This window comes from Triplophysa rosa, unplaced genomic scaffold (genome assembly GCF_024868665.1).
Source record: "Triplophysa rosa unplaced genomic scaffold, Trosa_1v2 scaffold1_ERROPOS8542417, whole genome shotgun sequence".
NCBI classification, from domain to species: domain Eukaryota; kingdom Metazoa; phylum Chordata; class Actinopteri; order Cypriniformes; family Nemacheilidae; genus Triplophysa; species Triplophysa rosa.
The window spans coordinates 293-26,389 of record NW_026634217.1 but is presented as its reverse complement, the minus strand read 5'-3'; the positions used below and the strand labels follow the sequence as shown (position 1 = coordinate 26,389).

Below are 26,097 nucleotides of genomic sequence, written 5' to 3'. Positions count from 1 at the left end.
GAAAGTCGTCAGTACATTCTCCTTCAGCTGGAAGAAAAAGAGGGACTTAAGTAATGCTCAAACTGAGCTAAAGCTACCTCAACAGAAGCTCATCACCGAGTCCCCAACACGATGGGGTTCGAGACTCAACATGATCGAGAGAGTGCTTGACCAGGAAAAGGCCATTTCTCAGGTCCTGAAGGCAGACAAGAAGACTAGGCATTTGGTCCCGTCATGGCAAGATGTTGACGTAATGGAGTCTGTGAAAAAGGCATTGAGTCCACTGAAAGACTTTACTGATGCACTCTCAGGTGAGGACTATGTGAGTATATCTTATGTAAAGCCAGTGCTTCACCTGTTGAAAGTCAACATTTTGAGCCTGAATGATGAAGACACTGAACTAACAAAAACAATGAAGACAAGCATTCTCGCATACCTCACTGACAAATATCAGGACCCCACCACTGATGACCTGCTGGACATGGCTTCGCTTGTCGATCCCAGGTTCAAAACACAATACATAGACAAAGACAAGATAGAGGGAATACAAACCAGAGCTTTGTCTGAGCTGGAGTCTTTGCTGACCATACAGTATCCAACATCAGATCAGCAGCCTACATCTAGTACCTCAACCTCCACATCACAGAGCCCTGATGAGGGTCAGACACCACCCAAGAAAGCAAAACAATCACTTGCCAGCTTTTTAAAAGCCTCAGGTGTTGTAAGTGCATCTGCAGCCACAACATCAGCTTCCTCATCTCTAAAAGAGGCAATAGAAGGAGAATTGAAGGGATACTTGTCCACACCAAATGCAGAAAGTGAGGTGGATCCACTGGGATGGTGGAAAGTCCATGAGGCAAACTTTCCAAGAGTTAGCCAGCTTGCTAGAAAGTATTTACGCATTCCAGCCACAAGTGCTCCCTCAGAAAGAGCCTTCAGTACTGGTGGCAATATTGTCACCTGCCAAAGGGCAACTCTCAAGCCAGATAAAGTGAATCAGCTGGTTTTCCTTTCTAAAAATTTGTGACTGTGATTAGTTATACTGTGTGTTCTTTTAGAAATTGATATGTTCCAAAGCTGCTAAGTTTACAAGACTCAGGACTCGGGTCAGGAAATATTTTTGTACCTTTATTGTTTTGGTTCTGAAACACGTTGCACTTTGAAAAATCTACTAAACAGATTACGAAAGGTAGTTTACATTTTGTATGTGTGTTTTTGTTTTTACCTTTGGAAGCCAATGTTTATTTTTTGGGAGTTATGCTAAAGTCTGTGCACTTGCATTTATTTAACTAGACCAAGTACGTTTTTTTTATTTAAACATTATTTAACTTTGTAAAAATAAGCTATTTACATTTTTGAACCTGTTTGCTGGGATCTATGTCTAATAAGCTATCTGACTGTTACAACTGTTAGATTTATTAAACCAATGTTCATTTTGTGATGTTAATTGTAACGCAAGTCTTGTTGAATGTTCATACTTTCAGAATTGCACTTGCATTAAATCTTAACTTGATTAAAATATTCTTGAAAATATAAATGGTAAAGAGTATGTTTTATATGGGGACATTAGTTTGGCTGTATTGTAGCTCTGTAATTTGCAAAATAGTCTTAAAACCAACTTGAAAAAGAACCGGGATAAAACCGTGAATCGTTATGTATCCAGGAAAAATCGTGATTTGAAATTTTTTCTATATCGCCCACCCCTAGCGTCATGTGCACTGCCGCATCTTCGACCACCCCACAGCAAACCCCCCACCCCTGGTGTCACTGGTACTACCGGTGTTTTTACACATCTATTAACCGGTGGGAAAATTTCATCACCGCCACATTTCTAATGATCATGGCAACATTTCAGATGCTGTGCAACAAGATCAGTACTTTAGTCAGGTGCCATAGTTCAGTTACATGACATTTTGGAGGAATTTATTCGGCAAATGCGTTTCCGTCTCCCATTATTCGCATTAACCCTTTTTGCAAAAAAAACAACCCACCTCAAGCAAGCTTAAAAACTTTTTTGCGAATTAAGGGGTTTTATTTTGAAATTAGTCGTTTCCATCACTTGTTTCTAATGTGAAACTTCAAAATGCGCATAAAACCAGGGTGATGGAAAACTGGCTTTTGACTACCATAGTGGGGAAAATTAAAAGGGTAGTGCCCCAGAACAGTTTGTTTTTCTTAAATTCCTCAAAATATCTAATTTTGTGTTCAACAGAAAAAAAATATACAATCTTTTTTCTACTATGGTAGTTGAACCTTACTATAGTAAATATTAAAGTATACTACTTTTACTACAGTTGATCAATTTACAACAAGATACCACAATTTGCTGTCAAATGGCCAGAGATGGCAAAAGTACACACATCCTTTACTTAAGTAGAAGTACAGATACTCATGTTTAAAAGTACTCAAGTAAAAGTTGAAGTACTGACTAAACTTGTTTACTCAAGTAAAAGTATAAAGTATGGGCTCTAAAATGTACTTAAGTAAAAAGTAGCCAATACTACTACCTGTTTTAGAGTCACGCTCGTACCTCACAACTGAACTACCATTATGTAGAACACAAGCATAAAAAAGACTGATGGAATAAATCTATTTGCCACTACCTAGTGGAAAAAAACACAAATGTATAATACAATTATGATGTAAGATAAGAGTGTAAAGGACAAGCGTATTGATAATAATTGTGACAGAATTCCCTTTGTCTCAAGTTCTCAACCATAATTTTAGCTATTCTTTGTGTTGCCTTCCGCCTTGGTCCGTGGCAGCTTCTTAGACTACTAGCCTATGTCTGCGATGCGTAATAGCCAGGAAATGACTGTTTGGTACTGTGATTGTCAAAACATTTTATAACAGAATTTCACTGCTTTCAATTTTAGATTAACTGTCCCTTTAAATTTTAAGCACAGACCATTCATGGACATATCATTATACAAAGGTTGTAGACACTTGAGAGATCTTGTCAAAAAGAGAAAACTGAGAAATAAAGAGATAATTAATTAGGCAAGTCAATTTACTTGGTAACCATTACTGTTTTTCTCGATTGGTTAAACACATTTCTTGAAATTATGCCTCGCTTTAAAATATTAAATGTTTAGCCTCTTACATTGTACGTTACACTCGTTCAACATTAAAACTGATGTCAGTGTTGCTAGATTAGGTGGATGATTTCCAGCCCAAAGGCTCACTAAAGCCTACTCACTCCAACAAAAACCAGCCCAAAATTTTAACTTCCAAAATAATGTGATAGTATTTTATTGCAATGTCAATCAACGTTGATAAGGATCGTTTTTTATTTCCTTATAATTTTAATCATGACAAGATGAAAAAATATAATAAAAATCAGGAAAATAGATCAAACAGATCAAACAAGGCAAATGCATTAAGAAAATTAGAAAATAAGACTAATAGGATATGTCCAGAAACCACTTCAAATGGCAATCAGGAAATTAGCGCATTTTTGTGCAAAAGTGCCCACTATAATTAGTTCATCGAAAGCAACGCAATGAGCAGGTATTTTTCACTCGTTCATGAACTTAACGCACACACCACGATAGCAAAAAACATGCAATTCATACATACTAATGAACAACAGCAACAATAGTGCGCTTACCTTAACGAGCTGCCTTAACTTCTGAAAGAACTACAGTACATCTTTCGTGAAGTATATGTTTGTAGAACATGCGAATAGCTAAATTACATATTTAAAATCTGGTCCTTTCGCGCTAAAAAACCCTACCATTCACGAGTCACCACATGATGCAGAATATCACGCTCGAGATCTGAGAACAGTTACTCTGTCTTCTTTGATTTGATTGGTCACCGCTTTGCTCTGTAAACAGTAACTCCCGCCTTCTTACATTTGATTGGCTAGTGGCCACCTCACACAGCGCTTCGGCTTTTAGGCAGACCTATCATTAGGTTGAATGACAAGAAATAATATTGATTGTGCATCAAATACAGATTAAAACTAAAGTAACGAGCCTGGTTTGAAAATGTAAGAAGTAGAAAGTACAGGTATATGCGTAAAATGTAAGAAGTGAAAGTAAAAAGTCGTCAGAAAAATAAATAGTGGATTAAAGTACAGATACCAGAAAAATCTACTTAAGTACAGTAACGAAGTATTTGTACTTCGTTACTTCCCATCTCTGCAAATGGCCTACTATAGAACACTACAATATTTTTTAATTCGAGCATTTAGGTTAACCTGTGTTCTGTTTTGACCGGTTGTCGTGAAGACGCTCCCACAATAGACACTTGAGTTTCAGTGTATGTAGTTCAGTGACGATAGTTTATCTCAAACAGTGAAAACCGTTAAATGCACCTGAAATAAACTCTCAGGGCAACTCTGGACATGATGTTCATGTGTTTATGTCCTCATACAGTGAGACGCATACAAATCCATTAGCGTCACGCATGTAGCACGTTAAACTGTGCAACGCATTCACTCATACACGCAGAACCGGCAGATGACAGATTTAAATAGCTGGATTCCGCATCACGGAAATCACTCTAGATATAGGCTTAAATGAACTCGCATTTTTCAATCGAGTTTCAATCGCAAAACAGACTAAAACTAAGTAAATTAGCGGTGCGCCATCAATTAACATAAGACACAAACAAGCTCTGTATAATGCACTTGCAAAACTGTATCACACGCGTGAGACTTCGCAGCTCGGTGAGAGTGATCCGAAAGCTTACAGAGCTCTCTGCTCTCGCTGTGCTTTAATGTCATATACATATGGGTCTGTGCAGCGCTGAATGATGTCAAACACACCTCTTGTTTTAGACGACAGACAAGATGACGATCCTCGCGATTCCATTGAAAAGTGGATTGCGGACGCTTTCAACAACGATCTCGATTTAATATCGTCAGATCCCCACCCCTGTTTTTGCAAATATCTTTTTTGTTTGTTTAACCAAACAAAGAATTTTATACTCGTTTGGAACAACTTGAGAGTGAGTAATTCATTTTTGGGTGAACTATCCATTTAATCTTGAACACAGTCTACAGCACTCTCAGGATCCTTCCAGTGTGTGACCCCATTTCAGCTTCTGCTGCATTAACTGCTGGCTGGAGACCGGCTCTGTAGTCATCCATCTTTGTGCAAGAGGACAGTCCTCTTTTGCTGACTCTAACAAGCTCTGACACTTCATCATATTCGAAGGAAAACAAAGCTGTTTAGCAGCTGCTCCCAGACCTCATTCCTTCCACCTTTTTTCCAGTGTGGATATCTGAGTAAAATGAGATCACTATCCAAGCAATTTGCATACTTGTTGGTTATTGAACAGACCCGAAGGTTCCTAATCTTATGACCTGCTGAGTTTGCATATTTTTGAAGAATATGATTTATTCACAAAGAAACGTATGTGCTTGACAAGTTCAACATCTTTTTTGATTCTAAAGGTTCTGAAGTCTTCTTAAAGCAGCAGTCCGTAGGATTGGCCTCGTTGTCGCCATCTCAGTTTGTAATTGCTACTGCAGGTGATGTGCGGAGATATTTCTTTGCGTGAGTTGTGATTAGGCACTGCTCAACTGTATGGAATGATTTTGCGGACTAAATTAAAAAGGAATTGCAAACTGCATTTGCAAATGCGTTTTCTATTTATTCCTGTAAAAATTGTGACATAATTCAAACACAAATGCAAACCATTTGCATTTGCGCGAACGCACAATGTCCGCCAAATATCAAAAGGATAAGCAAAGTCTATTTGTAATTGAATTACCTCTGTCTTACGAGTTACGACCCTGCCATATTTAAATCGAAATGGCAATTCCCCATATGCCATTTCACTTCCTTTGGCATCGCGTATTAAGCCTGCCAAAACTCAAATGAAATCGCAAATCCCTTTGCATTTGCGTTTCCTCTGACTTGTACAGAAACCTGTCAATCAATGGTGGGGGTAGTCTTATTCAACAGGGCGTACGAGTATCAGGAAGTGTCGTGGCGAAAAGTTGATCAGCCAATGTTGAAAGAATTCACGAAGACCAGAGAGCCAGGTTTCAAGAGGTTTCAATCTTTATTTGCTCGAGCAAGCAAAGTGAGACATACAGAGTTCATCTGTAGATGCCCAACGAATACACGTCTGACTCCATGTTTTATACATTGTTCTCAAGTTGTTATCACAGTTCAAACCAATCATGTTTTACCTGACCTCATCTTCTACCAACCAGTTTTTACATGACATCACTTATTTTTATTAGTCCATCCCCTTATGCCTCGTTACAGTTATATTTCATCCTGCACTTGCTAAAGTTATATTTCCGGCCTACAATATTAAGATCTCCGGCCTACCATTTTAGGATTTAATTGTAGGGAGTGCTCTCAATAACACATACGTATATCATGTGCAATAACACATACGCATATCATGTGCTCTTTATCTTGACACCTTTCGGGATTTCCAGCCTACCATACTAGGATTTCCGTCCTACCATTTTAGGATTTAATCGTATGGAGTGCCTCTCAATAACACATACGTATATCATGTGCTCTTTATCTTGACACCTTTCCAGGGGCTTTCGGACGATACATGATTTAACATTGGTTTTATTAAAAACGAACTCATGGTTTAGCGTGATAATGATAAACAACCCAGCGTTCTTAATTAAACTTCTCTACAAAAGTGTGTGTGGTGTACGTGCAGTTCCTGTCTTAGTTTGATAAGATATTTGGTGTGTACCCAGGTGTTCAAGTGTTCAAACTCATACATGAGGCCCATAGCCCTTGTTACGATCAGGGAAGTACATGAACTCTATAACTACCTTTAAATGTATTCTTTTATATAAGAAAACTCAATAATGTATTTAGAATATAAGAAAAGTCAATAATATGTCTAGAAAAACCACCATAGAAGTGACATCATTCATCGTCGACTGGAACTTAAGTAGATACATGTGATACAGCTAAACACATGAGGAGTGAAGTTACAACTGCACTCACAATCGGCATTGAAAACAGTGCAGTTTTCAGTTTTTTTTTGTTTGGAAATAAATCGCGCTGGAACTCTGTGCTCAGAGCGGCATCACTTAGCACGTGAAACTTCAGTGCAGGATGGATAATCATCACCTGTAACATTCCTCTACACATGTTTGTTTGATTGTTTGTTTATGGTATTCGTTTTCACAGTACTCCGAAGTCAAAGCGAGGACATGACATTTATTGACAACACTGTGACCGTATTTTGCATCATGATTATACGTGTTGTAAACCATAACAAAACATGTTCACTTTGTATGAATAAACAGCATCCTGCATTATCATTGTTGTTCGTTATGCATATAACAAGTTAATAATAAATTACAAAAGTACGTGAATTCTACATCTCTTTATATGTGTATCATAACATAGTGAGACAAAGACAAACTTGTGCTCCAGTGTTTTAGTGAGTTTGCTCTACGAATTAGAGAATCATCTACCAACCTGAGAAATTAATGTAATTATGATGAATCCACACTGCTTCAATATGACTTTTATTGGTAGCTCATTGAGATCACCAGACCACTGTTTGTGTTAATCTGTTTATAGAGCCCGTTGAACTTCTTTAAATTATACTTGTTAAGTACCGCAATTGTGATTCATTGTAAATATTTTCTCTATATGAAACTTTGCATCTGATCCTCGTTTGTTCCATTATTGTTATTTTGGCTTTTAGCTGTAGCTGAATCCCTTTTAGCCACAAGCGGTGTCGCCCTGACGGTGTCACCTTGGTGTTGGACTGACTGCCACCACTGCGACGGCGAATGACGTCACTTCCCGATACAAACACGCCCTGTTGAATAAGCCCACCCCTGCCATTGATTGACAGGTTTCTGTACAAGTCAGAGGAAACGCAAATGCAAAGGGATTTGCGATTTTCATTTGAGTTTTCGCAGGCTTAATACGCGACACCAGAGGAAGTGAAATAGCATATGGGGAATTGCTATTGCGATTTAAATATGGCAGGGTCATAACTCGTAACACAGAGGTAATTCATTTGCAAATAGACTTTGCTTTTCCTTTTGAAATTTGGCAGACATTGTACGTTTGCGTAAATGCAAATGCAAACGGTTGCATTTGCGTTTGAATTATGTTACAATTTTTACAGGAACAAATAGAAAGCACATTTGCAAATGCAGTTTGCAATTCCTTTTTAATTTAGTCCGCATAATCACTCCATACAACTGCATGGATGAGTCTGATGTTTTGAGTCATGGCCTGTGACAGTGCAGCGGTGAGAATCTTCACTGTACATCAGTAGCGCATAATATACACAGATAACATGGCAGATGATACAACACGAAACAAATAAGAACATAAACAGACACAAATAGCGTAAATGGAGGCTGTGTTGAATTGTTTTGATATTATTTCGGGTGCTGGGTCATTTTGTTATTTCTCATGGAAACTCCCGTAACGCGAACCGGACAGAAGATCCCCGAACGCGGGTCTCAAATGCTGACAGGCACGGTCATAAATTGTACATCATACAACTATATATACTATATGCAAAGCCTTGCCATCATATCCGGGATATAAGTCCGTAAATTTGAGTAAAATCACAGGCTTCATTTGTCCGTGCTAATGAAATACAGACGTGGGGAGGTAATTTCTAAATCACACGAGGTCCCCAGATAATACTAATCCCGGGCGAATATGGCTTAAATTACATTTATCATAATGAACATAAAGAGAGAAAGAACAACCGATGAAACTGTACCCGTCTATATTAACACAACAAGTGCGCTACGGTTTTTGTGTTATCTATTGAAATATTTAAAATTTGTTTTACATGTTCAGAAGAAATAAAGCCATGTCTGCATCCGTTTACAATCCTTTCAGATCACGGAGTTCCCGCCACCTTTGAAATGCCTTGCCAATATTAATTTTCGCACGAGTCCGATCACATTCCCTGTTTCTTTGTAAACCGTCTTCAGTTTGTTCTTTCTTGTTTTTCACAAATGATGAATCCCCCAGATGTCAACACTGCTTGCCGTTTAAAAGTACTAAACGCAGCCATAAATAATACTAAACGTTGTATGAAATCCTATCCAACAGTTGTGAGTACACGCTACAAATCGCCTGTCACTCGCAGCATACACGCACTGGCTTGCAGCCGGATCCACTTCGTTCTGTGTACGAATGTGACGCAATGACGCACAGACGAAAGACACCATAAGGATCTCCGGAAAAGTCGACCTGACAGGGCAAATTACAAACCATTATTACAAGCTTTCCGTGGTGAATCCAGCAAGGGTAGTGACACAGTTTTAAACACCGTTCTTTCATGTACTTGCTCAATAATTGGTTTTAGCTCATTTTTACTCCAAAAAACTTGCAGACTGCCGCTTTAAGGGTTGTTCAGCGTTTGCTCTCCTCCAACCAGTCTTGATGTCTCATTGGTCTCCTCCCTCCTCACCCTGCCTGCTCTCCTTGCTGAGCCATTTCATACTCATACTTTGCATCATTTTAGTGACTACCTTTACAGAGGAAAGACATCAAGCAGGCAGCAAAGACGAGGCATGTTCAAGGAATCAGAAATATTACAGGGATTGGATTCAACTGTCCAGCTTTCCTTAGTAAACCCACTATTCTGATGTTGTGGGGATTGTCACTTTTGTGCGTCAGCTAAGACTGTGCCGAACATATGTGAGGTGGAGCCCCCTCCCATGTTCGCATACAGACGGAGTTTTTGTTCGCTGACCTCGAGCCGTGTGTCGAGCGCAGTGGAACAGCAGGCATGGCAGTGACCATATCTGAGGTTTGTAATTTATACCTTGTGATGCAGAGGAAACTGACTTGGCAGCAGTGGAATACTTTGTGAATGAGTGAGGAAGAGGGAGCCGGATAGCCCAGAATGCAGCAAAGGGTGAATTCAGCGTAAGTGGGACATGGCTGGAGCACGGTGTTCAGACTGTCTGATTGAGTTAATTTCATTATTTCTGTTTTGCGATCTCTGTGCACTCTGTGGTTTTCTGTTCTTTTCCCAAATTATGTTTTTTATTTACATTGATGTGCACAGTTTTTTTACCAGGGTTGGGCGATATATTAAACATGATTTCACTTGACTGCTTTATCATTGATGTATTAAGTGTCTCTGATTTTGCCTAGGGTTGATTTATTTCTGGAAATTATTCTTTTTTTATTAATGTTTTTGTGGCATTTTTCATATATTATTAAGAATATAAATGATTTATTAAAGCATTGGCTAAAAAAGCTAAATCTATTTTGCTGAAGTGTCTGTTTAGTTAAAGCTTCTTACGAGTAGGAAGTCATCCTTATCAGCAATTGCAGAGAAAATGCATGAATTTCAGGATTTATATTGTCAAAATGCTATCAAGACAGTTTTAACTAGAAACTAGCCCTATTTCCCACCAAATAACTATTATTGGCGTAAAATTTCATTAGGATATCCAAAAATAATTTATATAACGTGAACCTCATTATAAATGAAAATCAGTTTGCTATTTGGTCCTTGTGTTTGATGGAGATGGACTTCCAGATGACAGCTGGCAGAGTGGTCAAGGGGCACAGATAATTTTAAACTCTGCTGTTTCATTACTCTTTGACGGTAATAAGTGGTGACTCAATGTCTTTAGAGGTGTTTTTGAGATGGCGAAAACCATAAAGAGATAAGATGGGTTGAGAACACTTAAGAGAACAGGTCTCTCAACAAGCATCGGCTGACCTCACTTTCGTCTGAGATTAAGGCCGTTTCTCAATACCAAGTTCGCAGAGTCCGACTTGCGTCCTTCCAAGATCGGACTTGGCAAGTTCGACTCGGAAGAATGAACTCCCAAAGACGCAAAGAGGCAAGTCCAGTTATTTTACAAATGGAACAGCAGCATACTTGATAGCGCAGCTCAGCACCTCATGCTTCAATCAGCGTCATTGTATATTTTTTTCGTTTTTTTATTTTTAATGTACATATTAAATGTAATTAGCAAAACGTGTGTAATACGATATATATAGCTGCCTCTTTTGTATTTTAAAACTATTAAACATTAATATGTGCTTCAGGCAATATTTGCCTACTCTGATTATATTAATTTCATTTGAAATAAAATTGAATATCAAACAACAGACTCTTCTCGTTTTCAATTAAAATAAAAAAAGCGGGAAAGACGGCGGTGGGAAAGTGTTGGACGTTACGAGGAAAAATTAGACGCAGAAAAAAAGGAAAGTGAAATAAATAAAAGAATCAATTAATCAATCAAAATGGAACCACTACAGCAACGCTATTGGCAGTATATTTCAGGAGCACTTGCCGAGGTAGGGCTGGCCTCGGCAGGTACATAAACGCTGACTACCCGAGATCTCCCACCTCCGAAATCGTCTGAAGAAATTTTCAAATAGTGGCTAACCTTATAATTCAATGCCAGATTTGAAGTCTAAACAACTATATTCTTGCCTCAAAAACTACATTTCGTGACAGTATATTTCCAAATGTATTACTTACAGTTGTGCTTTCTCTCTTCCGCCATTACGGAACGTCAGTTGGAGTGAACTGAATTTTGTGTTATGGCCCGTATCAAGTCCGCACAAGTCACCTCCCTATGCAACCTCGATAAAAGTTGCGGAGCAAGAACACATCCGGGGATTTGAACTGTACTTGGCTAGATGTGAACTTTGATTTGGAACAGTACTGCTTCTGATGACGATTCACAAGTCCACAAGGACACAAGTACAGACATGGACGCATATTGAGAACTAAGGGCGATTTCACACATAAGGGTTTGTTTCGGAACCTGGTGCGTTTTCTTTCTTGGTTCGATTCGTCTAGGCATATGTGAACACGGCAATCGCGCTAGGATCTGCCCCAAAACAAACGCTCCGAGACCGCCTGAACAAGGTGGTCTCGACCCGATTGCAAACGAACTCTGGAGCGGTTCGGTAGACGTGTGAAAGCCATCCGACCCAACGGACCAACGAACCAGACTATCACAGTGTATGATGGGTAATTATGTGAAGTTGCGTGACGCAAAAGGGATTGTTTCGCTAATGGCTCCCTGTAACGATGTTCAAAGTAAGGAAGGAAGGAGGCGGGAACCGGCGAACGTTAAACCAAACTTTTAATAAAATAAACAAACAACAAAACGAAAGTAAAGTGCTGACAGCTCCCTCACAGTCGACTGCCGGCCACACAAACACAACACAACAAAACATAACATAAAATCCAGGCCTGGTTCTCTCTCGTCCTTCTCCTCCTTTTATGCTTCCCGAGCTCCGCCGTGAGATACGCGAGACGACGCGCAGCTGACGCACAGAGGTGGGTAGTAACGTGCTACATTTACTTCGTTACATTTACTTGAATAACATTTTGGAAAATATGTACTTTTTAAGTAAAATTAAATGTGTGTACTTTTACTCTTACTTGAGTAAATTTCTAATAGAAAATCTGTACTTTTACTTCGTTACATAACTTACATTGCATGACGTTCCTTCGTTCCTTCATTTTAAAATATGCTTTTTAAAATGCGTTGTTTATTTCAATGTTGTCGTCTCTTTTTACGGGCATTCCCGAGTGATCGATTCTTTTGAGTCGATTCTTTTGAAAGCATTAATTGAACAATGGGCAAAACCATTTGAATAGGCTAATGAATCAGTTCAAATGATTTGTTCAGTTCGCAGCACGATCTGAATCATCTGAAGCAGGATTACTCACTCCTCGTAGCACGAAATTTAAGAACACGCAGAACACAAAGAGCGTTGGATGAAGTGGATATTAATCTATATCTATACAATCAAAACTGCAAATGTGTCATATTGTTTGCCAGCAATGATAAATACCCGCCATATGCACGCACCCGCGACCTGTTCGTCAGACACAGCAACATGCGCGTTACCTGTCAGACACAGAGACGTGGGCTTGCAGAAATATACATTTGAAGCACAGACGGAAGAAAACTTGTTGATGGGCGTGTGGTTCACTGTTTACTGTTTGTTTACAAGTAAGAGCGTTTCACAACACACACGTGACACAACACGAGAAAACATGAGCTTTGTTCAAAAATGTGTATTTCATTTAAGAGAGCACTGCAGATGTTCTAGATCATCTTAGGAAATGCTCTGAGTTTAGTTAATGCTTTAGTTTGACATGGTCTATTATTCTAAATAAGTTGTGTAAACTACATTGACATCAGGACTAAATGAAATTTACAGAAATGCTTGTCTCTTCTGTGTTTGTCTATTCTTTAGTCTCTAGTATATTGCAAAGATATCTGCTTATGATAATTAAAAATATTGATTAAAATGTAATATTAAAATATTGGCATTAATATTAATTTTATGTAGTAGGCCTATATAATCAGATACTAAGTAACTAGCTACTTGAGTAGTTTTTTCATTGCATACTTTTTTACTTTTACTCAAGTAAATTTTAAAATGGTGACTTTTACTTTTACTTGAGTAACAATTTCTCTAGTTACTTGTACTTTTACTTGAGTAAAGATTCTGGCTACTCTACCCACCTCTGGCCGTGACACCCACAGCCAGCTGCGGCGCTTCACTTAAGTCCTCCATTAAACAAGGGACCATTTCGGATGCTGTGTCAAGAAACGAAGCCCTAACTGCAGAGGTATTGTGGGCACCAAAGGTGGCTAATTCTCACTACTCTTACAAGTCGTGTGAAGATATAAGGCAAGTTTTTCTTGGTATGTTTCCCAACAGCAAGATAGCTGCCAGATTTGCATGCGGCGAACGTAAATGTTTGTATATTTGAAAGTGAAGTGAAAGTGACCTATTAGTCAGATATGGTGACCCATACCCGAAATGTGACCTCTGCTTTTAACCTATCCAGAGAGTAGTGAACACACGCACAGCAAGTCGTGAACACCAGAGATGGCAAAAGTACACACAATCCTTTACTTAAGTAGAAGTACAGATACTCATGTTTAAAAGTACTCAAGTAAAAGTTGAAGTACTGACTAAACTTGTTTACTCAAGTAAAAGTATAAAGTATGGGCTCTAAAATGTACTTAAGTAAAAAGTAGCCAATACTACTACCTGTTTTAGAGTCACGCTCGTACCTCACAACTACACAAGCATAAAAAAGACTGATGGAATAAATCTATTTGCCACTACCTAGTGGAAAAAAACACAAATGTATAATACAATTATGATGTAAGATAAGAGTGTAAAGGACAAGCGTATTGATAATAATTGTGACAGAATTCCCTTTGTAGGGCTGTGCGATTTGGGGAAAATATCTAATTGCGATATTTTTGACAGACATTGCGATTGCGATTTGATTTGCGATTTTAACTTTTCTAATTCAAGCTTAAATTCAATATTGTTGTGTGGAGCACAATATGGGTATAGTTACCCTGAAAGAAAACAAACAAAAAAAAACATTTAATTGTTTCCATTAAAACCATTACAAAATTAATTTTTGTAGTGTGCTTTGGGCATTATTCAAATAGGGTTTACTGTTGTTCAATTGGTTCCCAACTTCCAGATTACTTCACACCAATAGAATCCAAATACCAGTGTACACTATTATAGTTTCCATTAAAACAAATGCAACTCCCATTGTAACCCTTAAATCCATAACATTTTCTATTGTGTTAGTGAATTATTAAAATAGTTCATAGTTTACATAGGCTGATTTATTATTGTTTAAGTATGTGGGATTTTTTAAAACAAGTAAAAAATGTGCTGAATGTTTAATTTCATCCAAGTGAAATTAGCAAAACAGTTAGATAGAATTTACATTTGTTCGAAACGCGGAGCTAGGCGTGAGTTTACACAGGGTGCGCGCGTGCGTCAAGCCTCGTCCATATTGCCAGATGCCCGAGCCGGACTCGGCTACTATAAACGTCATTACGAAACAGGCTGTGTATTATGGGGTGTGTATGCGCGTCAAGTTTAAACGGCTCGTCCGCGAGACGCGCAACGCGGGGCAGAGGCGCGAGTATGACCGGCTGTGTGTGCGCGTCAAGTTTAAACGGCTCGTCCGCGAGACGCGCAACGCGGTGCAGAGACGCGCGAGTATGACAGGCTGTGTGTGCGCGTCAAGTTTAAACGGCTCGTCCGCGAGACGCACAACGCGGGGAAGAGTCGCGCGAGTATGACACAGGCTGTGTGTGCGGTCTTCTGAATTGGACGGTTCTTTAGTATTTATTTGCCTAATATGATCGATCTGACTCTGCAGATGCCATAATAACACACACGGTCTCTCTCCTGCCTTCTGTATGTTTGTTTTTTTAATGACGGACATTTACGCAGTTGGCTGGGGCAGTGCTGATTAGGCATAACGGAGGTTCGCTCACTCAGTTGGTTAGCAAGAATGCCACTCAAAGCGGGCTTGGAACAGACGCGTTTCCTATTTTTCACATCGCTTCCACATCGCAGCCTCTTGCGATTAGCAAATCGCAACGTCTCACATCGCGATTCGATTTCGATTAATCGTTCAGCCCTATCCCTTTGTCTCAAGTTCTCAACCATAATTTTAGCTATTCTTTGTGTTGCCTTCCGCCTTGGTCCGTGGCAGTTTCTTAGACTACTAGCCTACACTGGGTTCCAAATTATTATGCAAATGATATCTTTCTCTGGTTTTCCTAATTTGTCGATGCAAATGACAGTCAGTATAATTTTCAAGTAATCAACAGTTAGGGTACATTTGGAATTTTATTGAACAAACCTCCCACTGACAACAGTATTTATTTAAAAAATGAAAAACTCAAAATGCACTGTTCCAAATTATTATGCACAACAGAGTTTGAAAACATTTCATAGGTTGTAAAAAACTGAAAATGGTCATTTGTTGAATTTGCAGCATTAGGAGGTCATATTTACTGAAATCAAAAGCTATTTCAATCAAAAACATCCTAACAGGGCAAGTTACATGTTAACATAGGACCCCTTCTTTGATATCACCTTCACAATTCTTGCATCCATTGAACTTGTGAGTTTTTGGATAGTTTCTGATTGAATTTCTTTGCAGGATGTCAGAATAGCCTCCCAGAGCTGCTGTTTTGATGCTAACTGCCTCCCACCATCATAGATCTTTCGCTTGAGGATGCTCCAAAGGTTCTCAATAGGGTTGAGGTCAGGGGAGGATGGTGGCCACACCATGAGTTTCTCTCCTTTTATGCCCATAGCAGCCAATGACACAGAGGTATTCTTTGCAGCATGAGATGGTGCATTGTCATGCATGAAGATGATTTTGCTACGGAAGGCATGGTTCTTCTTTTTGTACCATGGAAGAAAGTGCTCAGTCAGAAACTCTACATACCTTGCAGAGTTCATTTTCACACCTTCAGGGACCCTAAAGGGGCCCACCAGCTGTCTCCCCATGATTCCAGCCCAAAACATGACTCCGCCACCTCCTTGCTGACGTCGCAGCCTTGTTGGGACATGGTGGCCATCCACCAACCATCCACTACTCCATCCATCTGGACCATCCAGGGTTGCACGGCACTCATCAGTAAACAAGACTGTTTGAAAATTAGTCTTCATGTATGTGTGGGCCCACTGCAACCGTTTCTGCTTGTGAGCATTGGTTAGGGGTGGCCGAATAGTAGGTTTATGCACAACTGCAAGCATCTGGAGGATCCTACACCTTGAGGTTTTCGGGACTCCCGAGGCACCAGCAGCTTCAAATACCCGTTTGCTGCTTTGCAATGGCATTTTTGCAGCTGCTCTCTTAATCCGATGAATTTGTCTGGAAGAAACCTTCCTCATTCTGCCTTTATCTGCACGAACCCTTCTGTGCTCTGAATCAGCCACAAATCTCTCACAGTACGATGATCTCGCTTAAGTTTTCGTGAAATATCTAATGTTTTCATACCTTGTCCAAGACATTGCACTATTTGACGCTTTTCGGCAGCAGACAGATCCTTTTTCTTTCCCATATTGCTTGAAACCTGTGGCCTGCTTAATAATGTGGAACGTCCTTCTTAAGTAGTTTTCCTTTAATTGGGCTCACCTGGCAAACTACTTATCACAGGTGTCTGAGATTGATTTCAGTGATCCAAAGAGCACTGAGACACAATACCATCCATAAGTTTAATTGAACAATATAAAATTAAATGTTTACGACACTTAAATCCAATTTGCATAATAATTTGGAACGCAGTGTATGTCTGGATCGTAATAGCAGGAAATGACTGTTTGGTACTGTGATTGTCAAAACATTTTATAACAGAATTTCACTGCTTTCAATTTTAGATTAACTGTCCCTTTAAATTTTAAGCACAGACCATTCATGGACATATCATTATACAAAGGTTGTAGACACTTGGGAGATCTTGTCAAAAAGAGAAAACTGAGAAATAAAGAGATAATTAATTAGGCAAGTCAATTACTTGGTAACCATTACTGTTTTTCTCGATTGGTTAAACACATTTCTTGAAATTATGCCTCGCTTTAAAATATTAAATGTTTAGCCTCTTACATTGTACGTTACACTGTTCAACATTAAAACTGATGTCAGTGTTGCTAGATTAGGTGGATGATTTCCAGCCCAAAGGCTCACTAAAACCTACTCACTCCAACAAAAACCAGCCCAAAATTTTAACTTCCAAAATAATGTGATAGTATTTTATTGCAATGTCAATCAACGTTGATAAGGATCGTTTTTTATTTCCTTATAATTTTAATCATGACAAGATGAAAAAATATAATAAAAATCAGGAAAATAGATCAAACAATCAAACAAGGCAAATGCATTAAGAAAATTAGAAAATAAGACTAATAGGATATGTCCAGAAACCACTTCAAATGGCAATCATGAAATTAGCGCATTTTTGGGAAAAGTGCCCACTATAATTAGTTCATCGAAAGCAACGCAATGAGCAGGTATTTTTCACTCGTTCATGAACTTAACGCACACACCACGATAGCAAAAAACATGCAATTCATACATACTAATGAACAACAGCAACAATAATGCGCTTACCTTAACGAGCTGCCTTAACTTCTGAAAGAACTACAGTACATCTTTCGTGAAGTATATGTTTGTAGAACATGCGAATAGCTAAATAGCTAAATGACATATTTAAAATCTGGTCCTTTCGCGCTAAAAAACCCTACCATTCACGAGTCACCACATGATGCAGAATATCACGCTCGAGATCTGAGAACAGTTACTCTGTCTTCTTTGATTTGATTGGTCACCGCTTTGCTCTGTAAACAGTAACTCCCGCCTTCTTACATTTGATTGGCTAGTGGCCACCTCACACAGCGCTTCGGCTTTTAGGCAGACCTATCATTAGGTTGAAAAAGTCACGCAATGACAAGAAATAATATTGATTGTGCATCAAATACAGATTAAAGTAACGAGCCTGGTTTGAAAATGTAAGAAGTAGAAAGTACAGGTATTTGCGTAAAAATGTAAGAAGTGAAAGTAAAAAGTCGTCAGAAAAATAAATAGTGGAGTAAAGTACAGATACCAGAAAAATCTACTTAAGTACAGTAACGAAGTATTTGTACTTCGTTACTTCCCATCTCTGGTGAACACACCTACATCCGGAGCAGTGGGCAGCTATCACTGCAGCGCTCGGGGAGCGCTGCAGTGGGCACCCCTTGCTCAAGGGCACCTCAGTCGTTACCCGCCGGCCCTGGGGATTGAACCCACAACCTTCTGGTCACGAGTCTGACTCTCTAACCATTAGACCACGAGCATATAACATGCTCTTTTTTGTCTCCACAATGTCATTACAGAGGTAAACCAAAAGAGAGCTTTAAAACGAGCGTTTCATTTTAGCAACGGTCTGCTACAGCGCCTCTGAGAAAATCACCTTTAAAGTTGTTAATCAATGTTTTCCTCAGATTCCAGATTTTTTAATAATTATATATCAGGTAAATATTGTCCTAAAAAAAACCATATATCAATAGAAAGTTTATTTATTTAGCTTTCAGATTATGTAAACATCTAAATTTTGAAAAATTTACCCTTAAGGCTGGTTTTGTAACTTCACACATGAACAAGCACAACTACAAACGCACTTCACAGAAACAAGCGGCTGTCTAATGCACTTGCCAAACTGTATCGTACGCGTATAAACGGTATAAACCACCCCTTACAATCCGACTAAAATTTAAATCGGCTTGGCCATTTTTAATCTCATTGACGTGTTTATATGGAACATTTTCATTCGGATTGGACGTTTAATCAGATTACAATGGTCCATGTAAACGCAGCTATTTACTACTCATAAATCACATTAAGTCAAAATAAATCTTTATTCTAAAATTCATTTTACGCACTCGCACCAATGCGACCCTGCGAAATTTTACCTTGCACGTTATAAAAAAACAAGCCCTGTCTATTGACGTGCGTGTGTTGTAAAACTGAGCTCAAAACATGTGAACGCAACAGACTCATATAGATCAGCGGAATAATCTGATGATGTAGTTTTCTCTAGCCCATGTCCTGAAGCGCATTTTAAGCCCGTTTACATGTACAGACCCACTGCCACAAAGCCTGTTGTTTTCATTAAAATGATTTTGTACCATATATGATTTTTAAAGCACTGCTTGGTTTACAACTTGACTACTGTTATGCATATAATAATTTTAAAGTAAATGTAGAACTTCACATTATATAGGTAATTGGTAAAAAGTTAGATTTGATTCTGTTGCAAAAAACTAAAGGAATAATTTATTGTTTTAAAGTATGTTTTGGAACATTGGTATTTGGAATTGGTTTCGGTTTTGCGGCATCAGACGCAGAACATACAACATCCCGCTGCAAAGTGTGTTTGAAGTCTGTTGCTAGCAAAGGTAGCAGTACGACCAATTTACTGCAGCACCTCAAACAGAAAAATCTATTTAAATAGTAAATCAGATTTTTTTGTGAAAAAATCTGTTTTTTTTTTTTAGGCCATATCGCCCAGCCCTACGTACACGTGCTACACTATTAAATGTATTCTAAGCACAGACCAATTTTTTCACACACCATTTGTGTGACATATATGTACAGCCCTGATGGCCATCATGTTTTACTTTTTTTTTACAGGTGGCAATGCTTTAAAGTTCTCAAGAGTAGCTCACATTTATTTTTTATCTTTTTCTTCCAGAAAGAAGGAAAGGCAAGGCAAATCTAACTCGGACACTCTACTGTATTGCATGAAAAAGTTACTATAAAAAGCATCTACAGTGAGTGTGAAAGAGGCGCATGACCATATGATGTCATTGGACACTCCATCTGCGGTAGTGTGTCATTTTATAATGGGCAACAGGGCAAAGCAAGATTCTTAAAATATCTCATAGTGTTTCTGTGTCATAGTTTAATCTCACACATCCTACATTCAACTGCTCTCACTTCCTCCCATCATGCACACATAGCTGACTTCTCTTCTGTAATTCTCTGTGAACAGGCATCTTTACAGATTTTATACCAAGGGCTACTTGAACCAGCCTTGAAAATATTTTAAGCTTATTTTAGCATGATTTTGATTAAAAGAAGCAAAAGTAATGATTCCATTTGTTGTCAGTTTTCATTGCTGATTTGACTCCAGTTTTGGTCAGTTTTTTGGTCATCAGAAATTTTTCAACAGCTTTTTTGTTGTCTTTGTAAATGATGCATACAGAACTGAATGCTATTTGAATGAACAGTCTAGATCTAAAAGATAGCTTGTTCAGAAAATTCTAAATGGCAAAACTTAATAAAGCAGAAAGAAGAACACTTTGCCTTTTAAACCAGATAAAATGGTTTATGCTGTCACTTCGTAATATTGCAACAGCAACTGATATTTCTCCAGTAAGTTAATATTTCTTGATTTTTGTTTTAATTAAAATGTATAAAAAACCCTAAATCAGACTCTCTACAGAGGCCTAAAACCTCTTGTAATAAAGCTCAATAAAACGGAAAGGAAGGAGGCGGGAACCGGCGAACATTTAAAACCAAACTTTAATCAAAAATAAACAAAGAATAATACGGAAGTAAAAGTAGGCCGCACAAACATAAACAAAACTTAACATATGTCCGGGCCCGGTCCTCTCTCGTCGGCAGTCCCGTCGATTCCTCCCTTTATGCTCCCAATCTCCTCCATGGGCGATGCGGTACTGGCGCACGCACAGCTGATTTCCATTATCATTCACGCCACCGGCCCCGCCCCACGGCTCCCGTCCCGCCTTCCTCGCCACATACCCCCATCGCCCCTTACAGGCCGGGGGTACCACTGAGACTGTACCTACCCCCCCGGGGAGCCAGTCTCGGCGTCCGCAGTGCCTGGGGGTATGTACGGACGAGACGAGAAGCGGAGACGGGGGCACAAGGATCGACAGGGACAAGAGAGGGGAGAGAGGGAAAAAAAAAGTTTTCGGTCCGGTTCCCTGACACGCTGTCGTTCAGTCCTCAGCCCAGCCGAGAGGCTCTTCCTCGCGGTGCTACGTTGTGGTGCTGGACGTTCGGTGGACGGCCCGATCCTCCTCCGTCTCCTGGCGTCCGGCGATGGCTTCTGGCTGAGGGCAGCCGGTAATGAGTTCCCCGTTTCCTGTTCCTCACCATCATGGCTGTTGGCAACAGGATTCCGGCTCACGGCCAACGGTGGCAACTCCTCCGCTCCCTCTATGGCCGCCATCCCACCTCGTCCCAGGAGCACGGCCGCGAGCTCTCCGTCCCCACCGATTCCTCTCGCTCCAGCACCACTGCCTCGGGCAGCCGCTGGCGGATGTTCCTCGTCCGCGCTGCCCGAACTCCTCAGCACCGCGAGGCCGCTCGGCGGTGAGGGCTCTTCGACAGCATGTCCCTCCTTCCTCCCGGGTTTCGACACCAGTGTAATAAAGCTCAATAAAACGGAAAGGAAGGAGGTGGGAACCGGCGAACATTTAACACCAAACTTTAATCAAAAATAAACAAACAATAATACGGAAGTAAAAGTAGCCCGGCAGCCCCTCACGGATGACTGCCGGCCACACAAACATAACTTAACATATGTCCGGGCCCGGTCCTCTCTCGTCGGCAGTCCCGTCGATTCCTCCTTATATGCTCCCAATCTCCTCCGTGGACGATGCGGGACCGGCACACGCACAGCTGATTTCCATTATCACTCACGCCACCGGCCCCGCCCCACGTCTCCCGTCCCGCCTTCCTCGCCACACCTCTAAAAAATGAACTAGTGTTGTTATAAATGCTACTGTTTAATTTAGAGAGCTCCATGTTTTAATGGCTCAGGCCTTGCGGTAAAAGCTTTTTAAGATTTCACACTGTGCCGAGGCACCTTTTTAGAGCAATATTTCACTTTGGATATTTCTGGATGGGCTTGTCAAGTAAAATCTTTAGCAGCAGAGATCCAGACTAACTTTTTTTTAGGAGCACTGTAGCCCTTGTTTGAAATTTTTAGGAGCGCAAGCAGAAAATTTTAGGGGAACACCTTATATCACCCTGCAATGTAATTATTGACATTTTTTACCAAATTAGATGTATTACTGACAAATACTTTGGTAGTAAATAGACTCAACTGACAGAAATTACAATGTGCAGTTTTATTTTCATTTCAGAGGGAAATTACATTACTCAATACCAGGGACATACGGAATCTGCAGACTTTTTTGGTAATTCTGTGCTAAAATTTTGGAAAAATCTGCAGAATTCTGTGGAACGGTTTTAAATGCGTTTACATTTGTACATAAATTTAAATGTGTGTAAATGTGTTAAAATAGTTTTAAAATACTACCTGTCTATGCATTTAACTGCAGGTGACAGTGGTTTGGTTCTGCTCATCATTTAAAAAGAGGCAGAGCTCACAGAGAAGCTTTAAGGGCTAAGTAAAGAGACTGTTTAAACTCTGAATACACCAGACCAAATTAGTACTGAATTCATTTGAACCAACAGAAAACGTGCATGTCATTTTGTATGAAAAGTATATATTTTATTGTTTATAGTGTTCAAGCAAAACTAATGGCTCGTCTTAACGTTCTTATGATGATTTTATTGTGTATTAAGGACACTTTTCATCATGTTCACAACACAATGTAAAGATAACTTCACATAAACTTAACAAGAGCATTCACCTAATGTTCATTCTTGTTGTGAACAGATTCGAAATGTTTCTGTGCTGTCTCAAGTAATCAACAGATAAATGGTGTATTCTAAACTCCTCTGCGGTTAGTTTCTTTTAAATGTCTCAAATATCAAATCATTCATCCTCGGGCTCAAAAAATCCGTAACAGCAAACAGCGAATCGTAGTAATGCGCTCACGTTGTGTCTGTAAACTTGTCAATGATGAGCTGAGCTGTGATCGACACGACGACAGCGAGAATCATCAGTCACCCTCTCCCCTTCTCACACACATGGTGGGCTCGCGATCTAGATATAACAGATATGAGATCTGTTGAGATATAACAACTAAACAAATTCTACTTGGCAGGTCACACTTGCGCGAGTACTTGTAAAAATCGCTCGCGCTGTCTCAAAAACTGGTCGCAAAATGCAACCATTTAGTCACAGTCTGGAGCCCTGAGCTGCATGGCCATGTCTTTTTTTTTTTGTCTTTGCTGAGTGTGAAAGGACTTACATTCTTACTTTTCCTTTAAATCCTGTGCAATCTCTGCAGGATTCTTTTAGAAAACATAATTTGCATTATACAAAAACTATTTCATAAATATTTGAATCTTCCGAAAAAGATGAGCTAAACTTACAGTAATTATGTCCGCACGAAAAAAAAATGACCACAGCATTTTGAGTTGCACTATAATAAAAGCTGGGAAGAACAAGATATCTGATGCATTATTAACTTTTAGCTGTGTTTTTCTTTCAGATGGTACCATGGAAAGCTGGACAGAACCATTGCAGAAGAGCGATTGCGTCAGGCTCGGACACCGGGCAGCTACCTCATTCGAGAAAGCGACCGCCGGCCTGGCTCCTTCGTGCTGTCCTTCCTCAGCATGACCAACGTGGTCAATCACTTCAGGTAGCAGTGCTGACTAGAATGGTAGCCTTCAAAAGGACTGCTGTTTTACAGAACTTTACTTCATTTTTTATATTTACATTTATTTGTTTAGCAAACACTTATATGCGGTTTCAAAGCAACAACATAAACATTACTGTGCATGCACGCTTTTGTGGTGCACATCCGCAAAGAATAGAGTCCCTGTATTATTTCCCATAACAACCAAAATAAATAATAAGTAAATTATATTAGCTTGCAAGTTAAACGTATGTCTAGCCAGTAGGGATGCAACAATACTCAATATAATATTGAACCGTTCGGTACGACTTCCACGGTTCAGTACGTGTGTAAGTGAATTGCGGTTTTCCAGTTTTGCGTTTAAATTATTTCTGTGCGCTTAATTACACTCTGAATTGGCTCTGTCCATGTTTGTCTATATCTAATAGCGAGTGGAGGTCGGGCGGGGAAGCGAAGGCTACCTGCAACACGAGAAGCAATGTGCTGTTGAGAGACGCGGGCTGGCTTTATTGTGTGCTCGTTGTACTAAAGTGATATTCGTGGAATTTGGCACATCAAGAATGTATTTTTACACTACATACAAAAGCAGCACGCTCGCGTTGCTCTCACCCAGAACATGCAGAAAGAGCATCTACGGCACCATAACAAAGTCCGTTTAATGAAAGTCATGCCACTCGGCAGCGTTTAGCATTGCATTTCTACAAATTTATTGCAATCGCGGTGGCGCATCTTGTTAATATATTATCTTTGGCCTTTCCCATTGAGCGCTAGTGTTTGCAGTGTTAGCCAGTATTATTTTGAGTGACTAGTCGAAGAACTGTTACTTGGCTAAACTTAAATGCGACAAAGTTACATGACCCATTCAACAAGTTGTCTAATAATAAATATATATATATATATGTGTGTGTGTATATATATATATATATATATATATATATATATTTTTGCGAATAAAATCGCGCCTAGTTTTGCTATATAGCACTAAATCCATTGCGATAATGTCTGTCGTATGCACCATCTTTCATGTGTATGTCCGTCCCTATGGTTACAAGCGTCGCGTGCAAATACCATACAGGCTTGAGTTCGGTTCAGTGTTGCCAACTTGGCGACTTTGGGTGCGTTTATATTTGGCATTAACATGCGATCTGTATCTGGATGTTGTCCATATACACATAGAAAAGACAAGTGTAAACGCGCTTCTGAATGGAATGTCATCGGAATGTCATCCGATCAGCATGTCCTGATCTAGAGGTAGTCGAGGACGCATTGTGATCGGATCTCAGTGTAATGTAAATGCAATCAAGACAGTTTATCTACTTTTACCGGTACAATTTCACAAAAAAACCCTGCCAGTGTTGCCAACTTGGTGACTTTGTCGTTAGATTTAGTGACTTTTCAGACCCCGTTAGCGACTTATTTTTCAAAAAGCGACCAGCGACAAATCTAGCTACTTTCTGAATAAGCCTTGGCGACTTAGCAAAACATTCTGCTTTACTTCTACTGCCCCGCAAAAGTGAGTTTTTGCCTTCCCAGCGCAGCACCGCCTATCTCTGTCCACTCTGTTCAGTGAGAGGCAGGGCAAAGCAGCACATTCAGTTCAGACCGCACTGATGCGTGAATGAGATACATATGCATGGACAAACAGTGTTCCAAGAACTAATCACTTATTGACCTTGTTTGAGCATTTATGATTTAAAACGCGAAGACTGTATGGACACATAAACATGAACACAGACGGATTTTAGCTGTTCAACGAAAGTTCACTCACTATTAGGCCTACATAGTTTTTGTTGTCTGCCAAGTCATTAAGAACCTATTTATTGTGCGTTTGCGTGTATTGTTTCAATATAATACTGTATATGACAGCTCAGAGAGTAGAGATATGAAGCAGACCATAAGCGCTTAGCTTGTCAGATACTACGTGATGACGTCACTTATATGCAAATTAGCGCGTGACATCATCTGGCGACATTTAGCGACTTTTCGGGCAGGCTTTAGCTACTTTCCATTGAAAAGAGTTGGCAACACTGGTTCGGTTTCTCGTTCAAACAGACAGTATACAAGCTGCAACTTTAAACCGGTGTGTGAACAGGACATTTCGAGACTCACGCCCGTAAGTAAATACGGTTGTCAATCCTAAACTGTGACTGTATGAATGTACCCTCGGTTATGTATGGAAGTAAAATAGAGACAAATGTGTTTGAAGCAAAAAGACGTGCTGAATAGCTGTCACGAACACCGAGGAGATGAACCCAGAAGAACACTGCAGGCAGCGGGGATGAAG

At 39.6% G+C, this 26,097-nt stretch overlaps 1 protein-coding gene across 1 annotated transcript in view; it reads left to right on the top strand.

The window, feature by feature from the left end:
• LOC130549964 (ras GTPase-activating protein 1-like) overlaps positions 1–23,999 on the top strand; it is a 54,848-nt gene extending 30,849 nt beyond the window's left edge. The window contains exon 2 of the mRNA XM_057327291.1: positions 23,664–23,999. Coding sequence (XP_057183274.1) covers positions 23,664–23,820 — 157 coding nt within the window. The 3' untranslated portion in view covers positions 23,821–23,999. The remainder of the gene's footprint in view (positions 1–23,663) is intronic.
• The last annotated feature ends 2,098 nt before the right edge of the window (positions 24,000–26,097 follow it).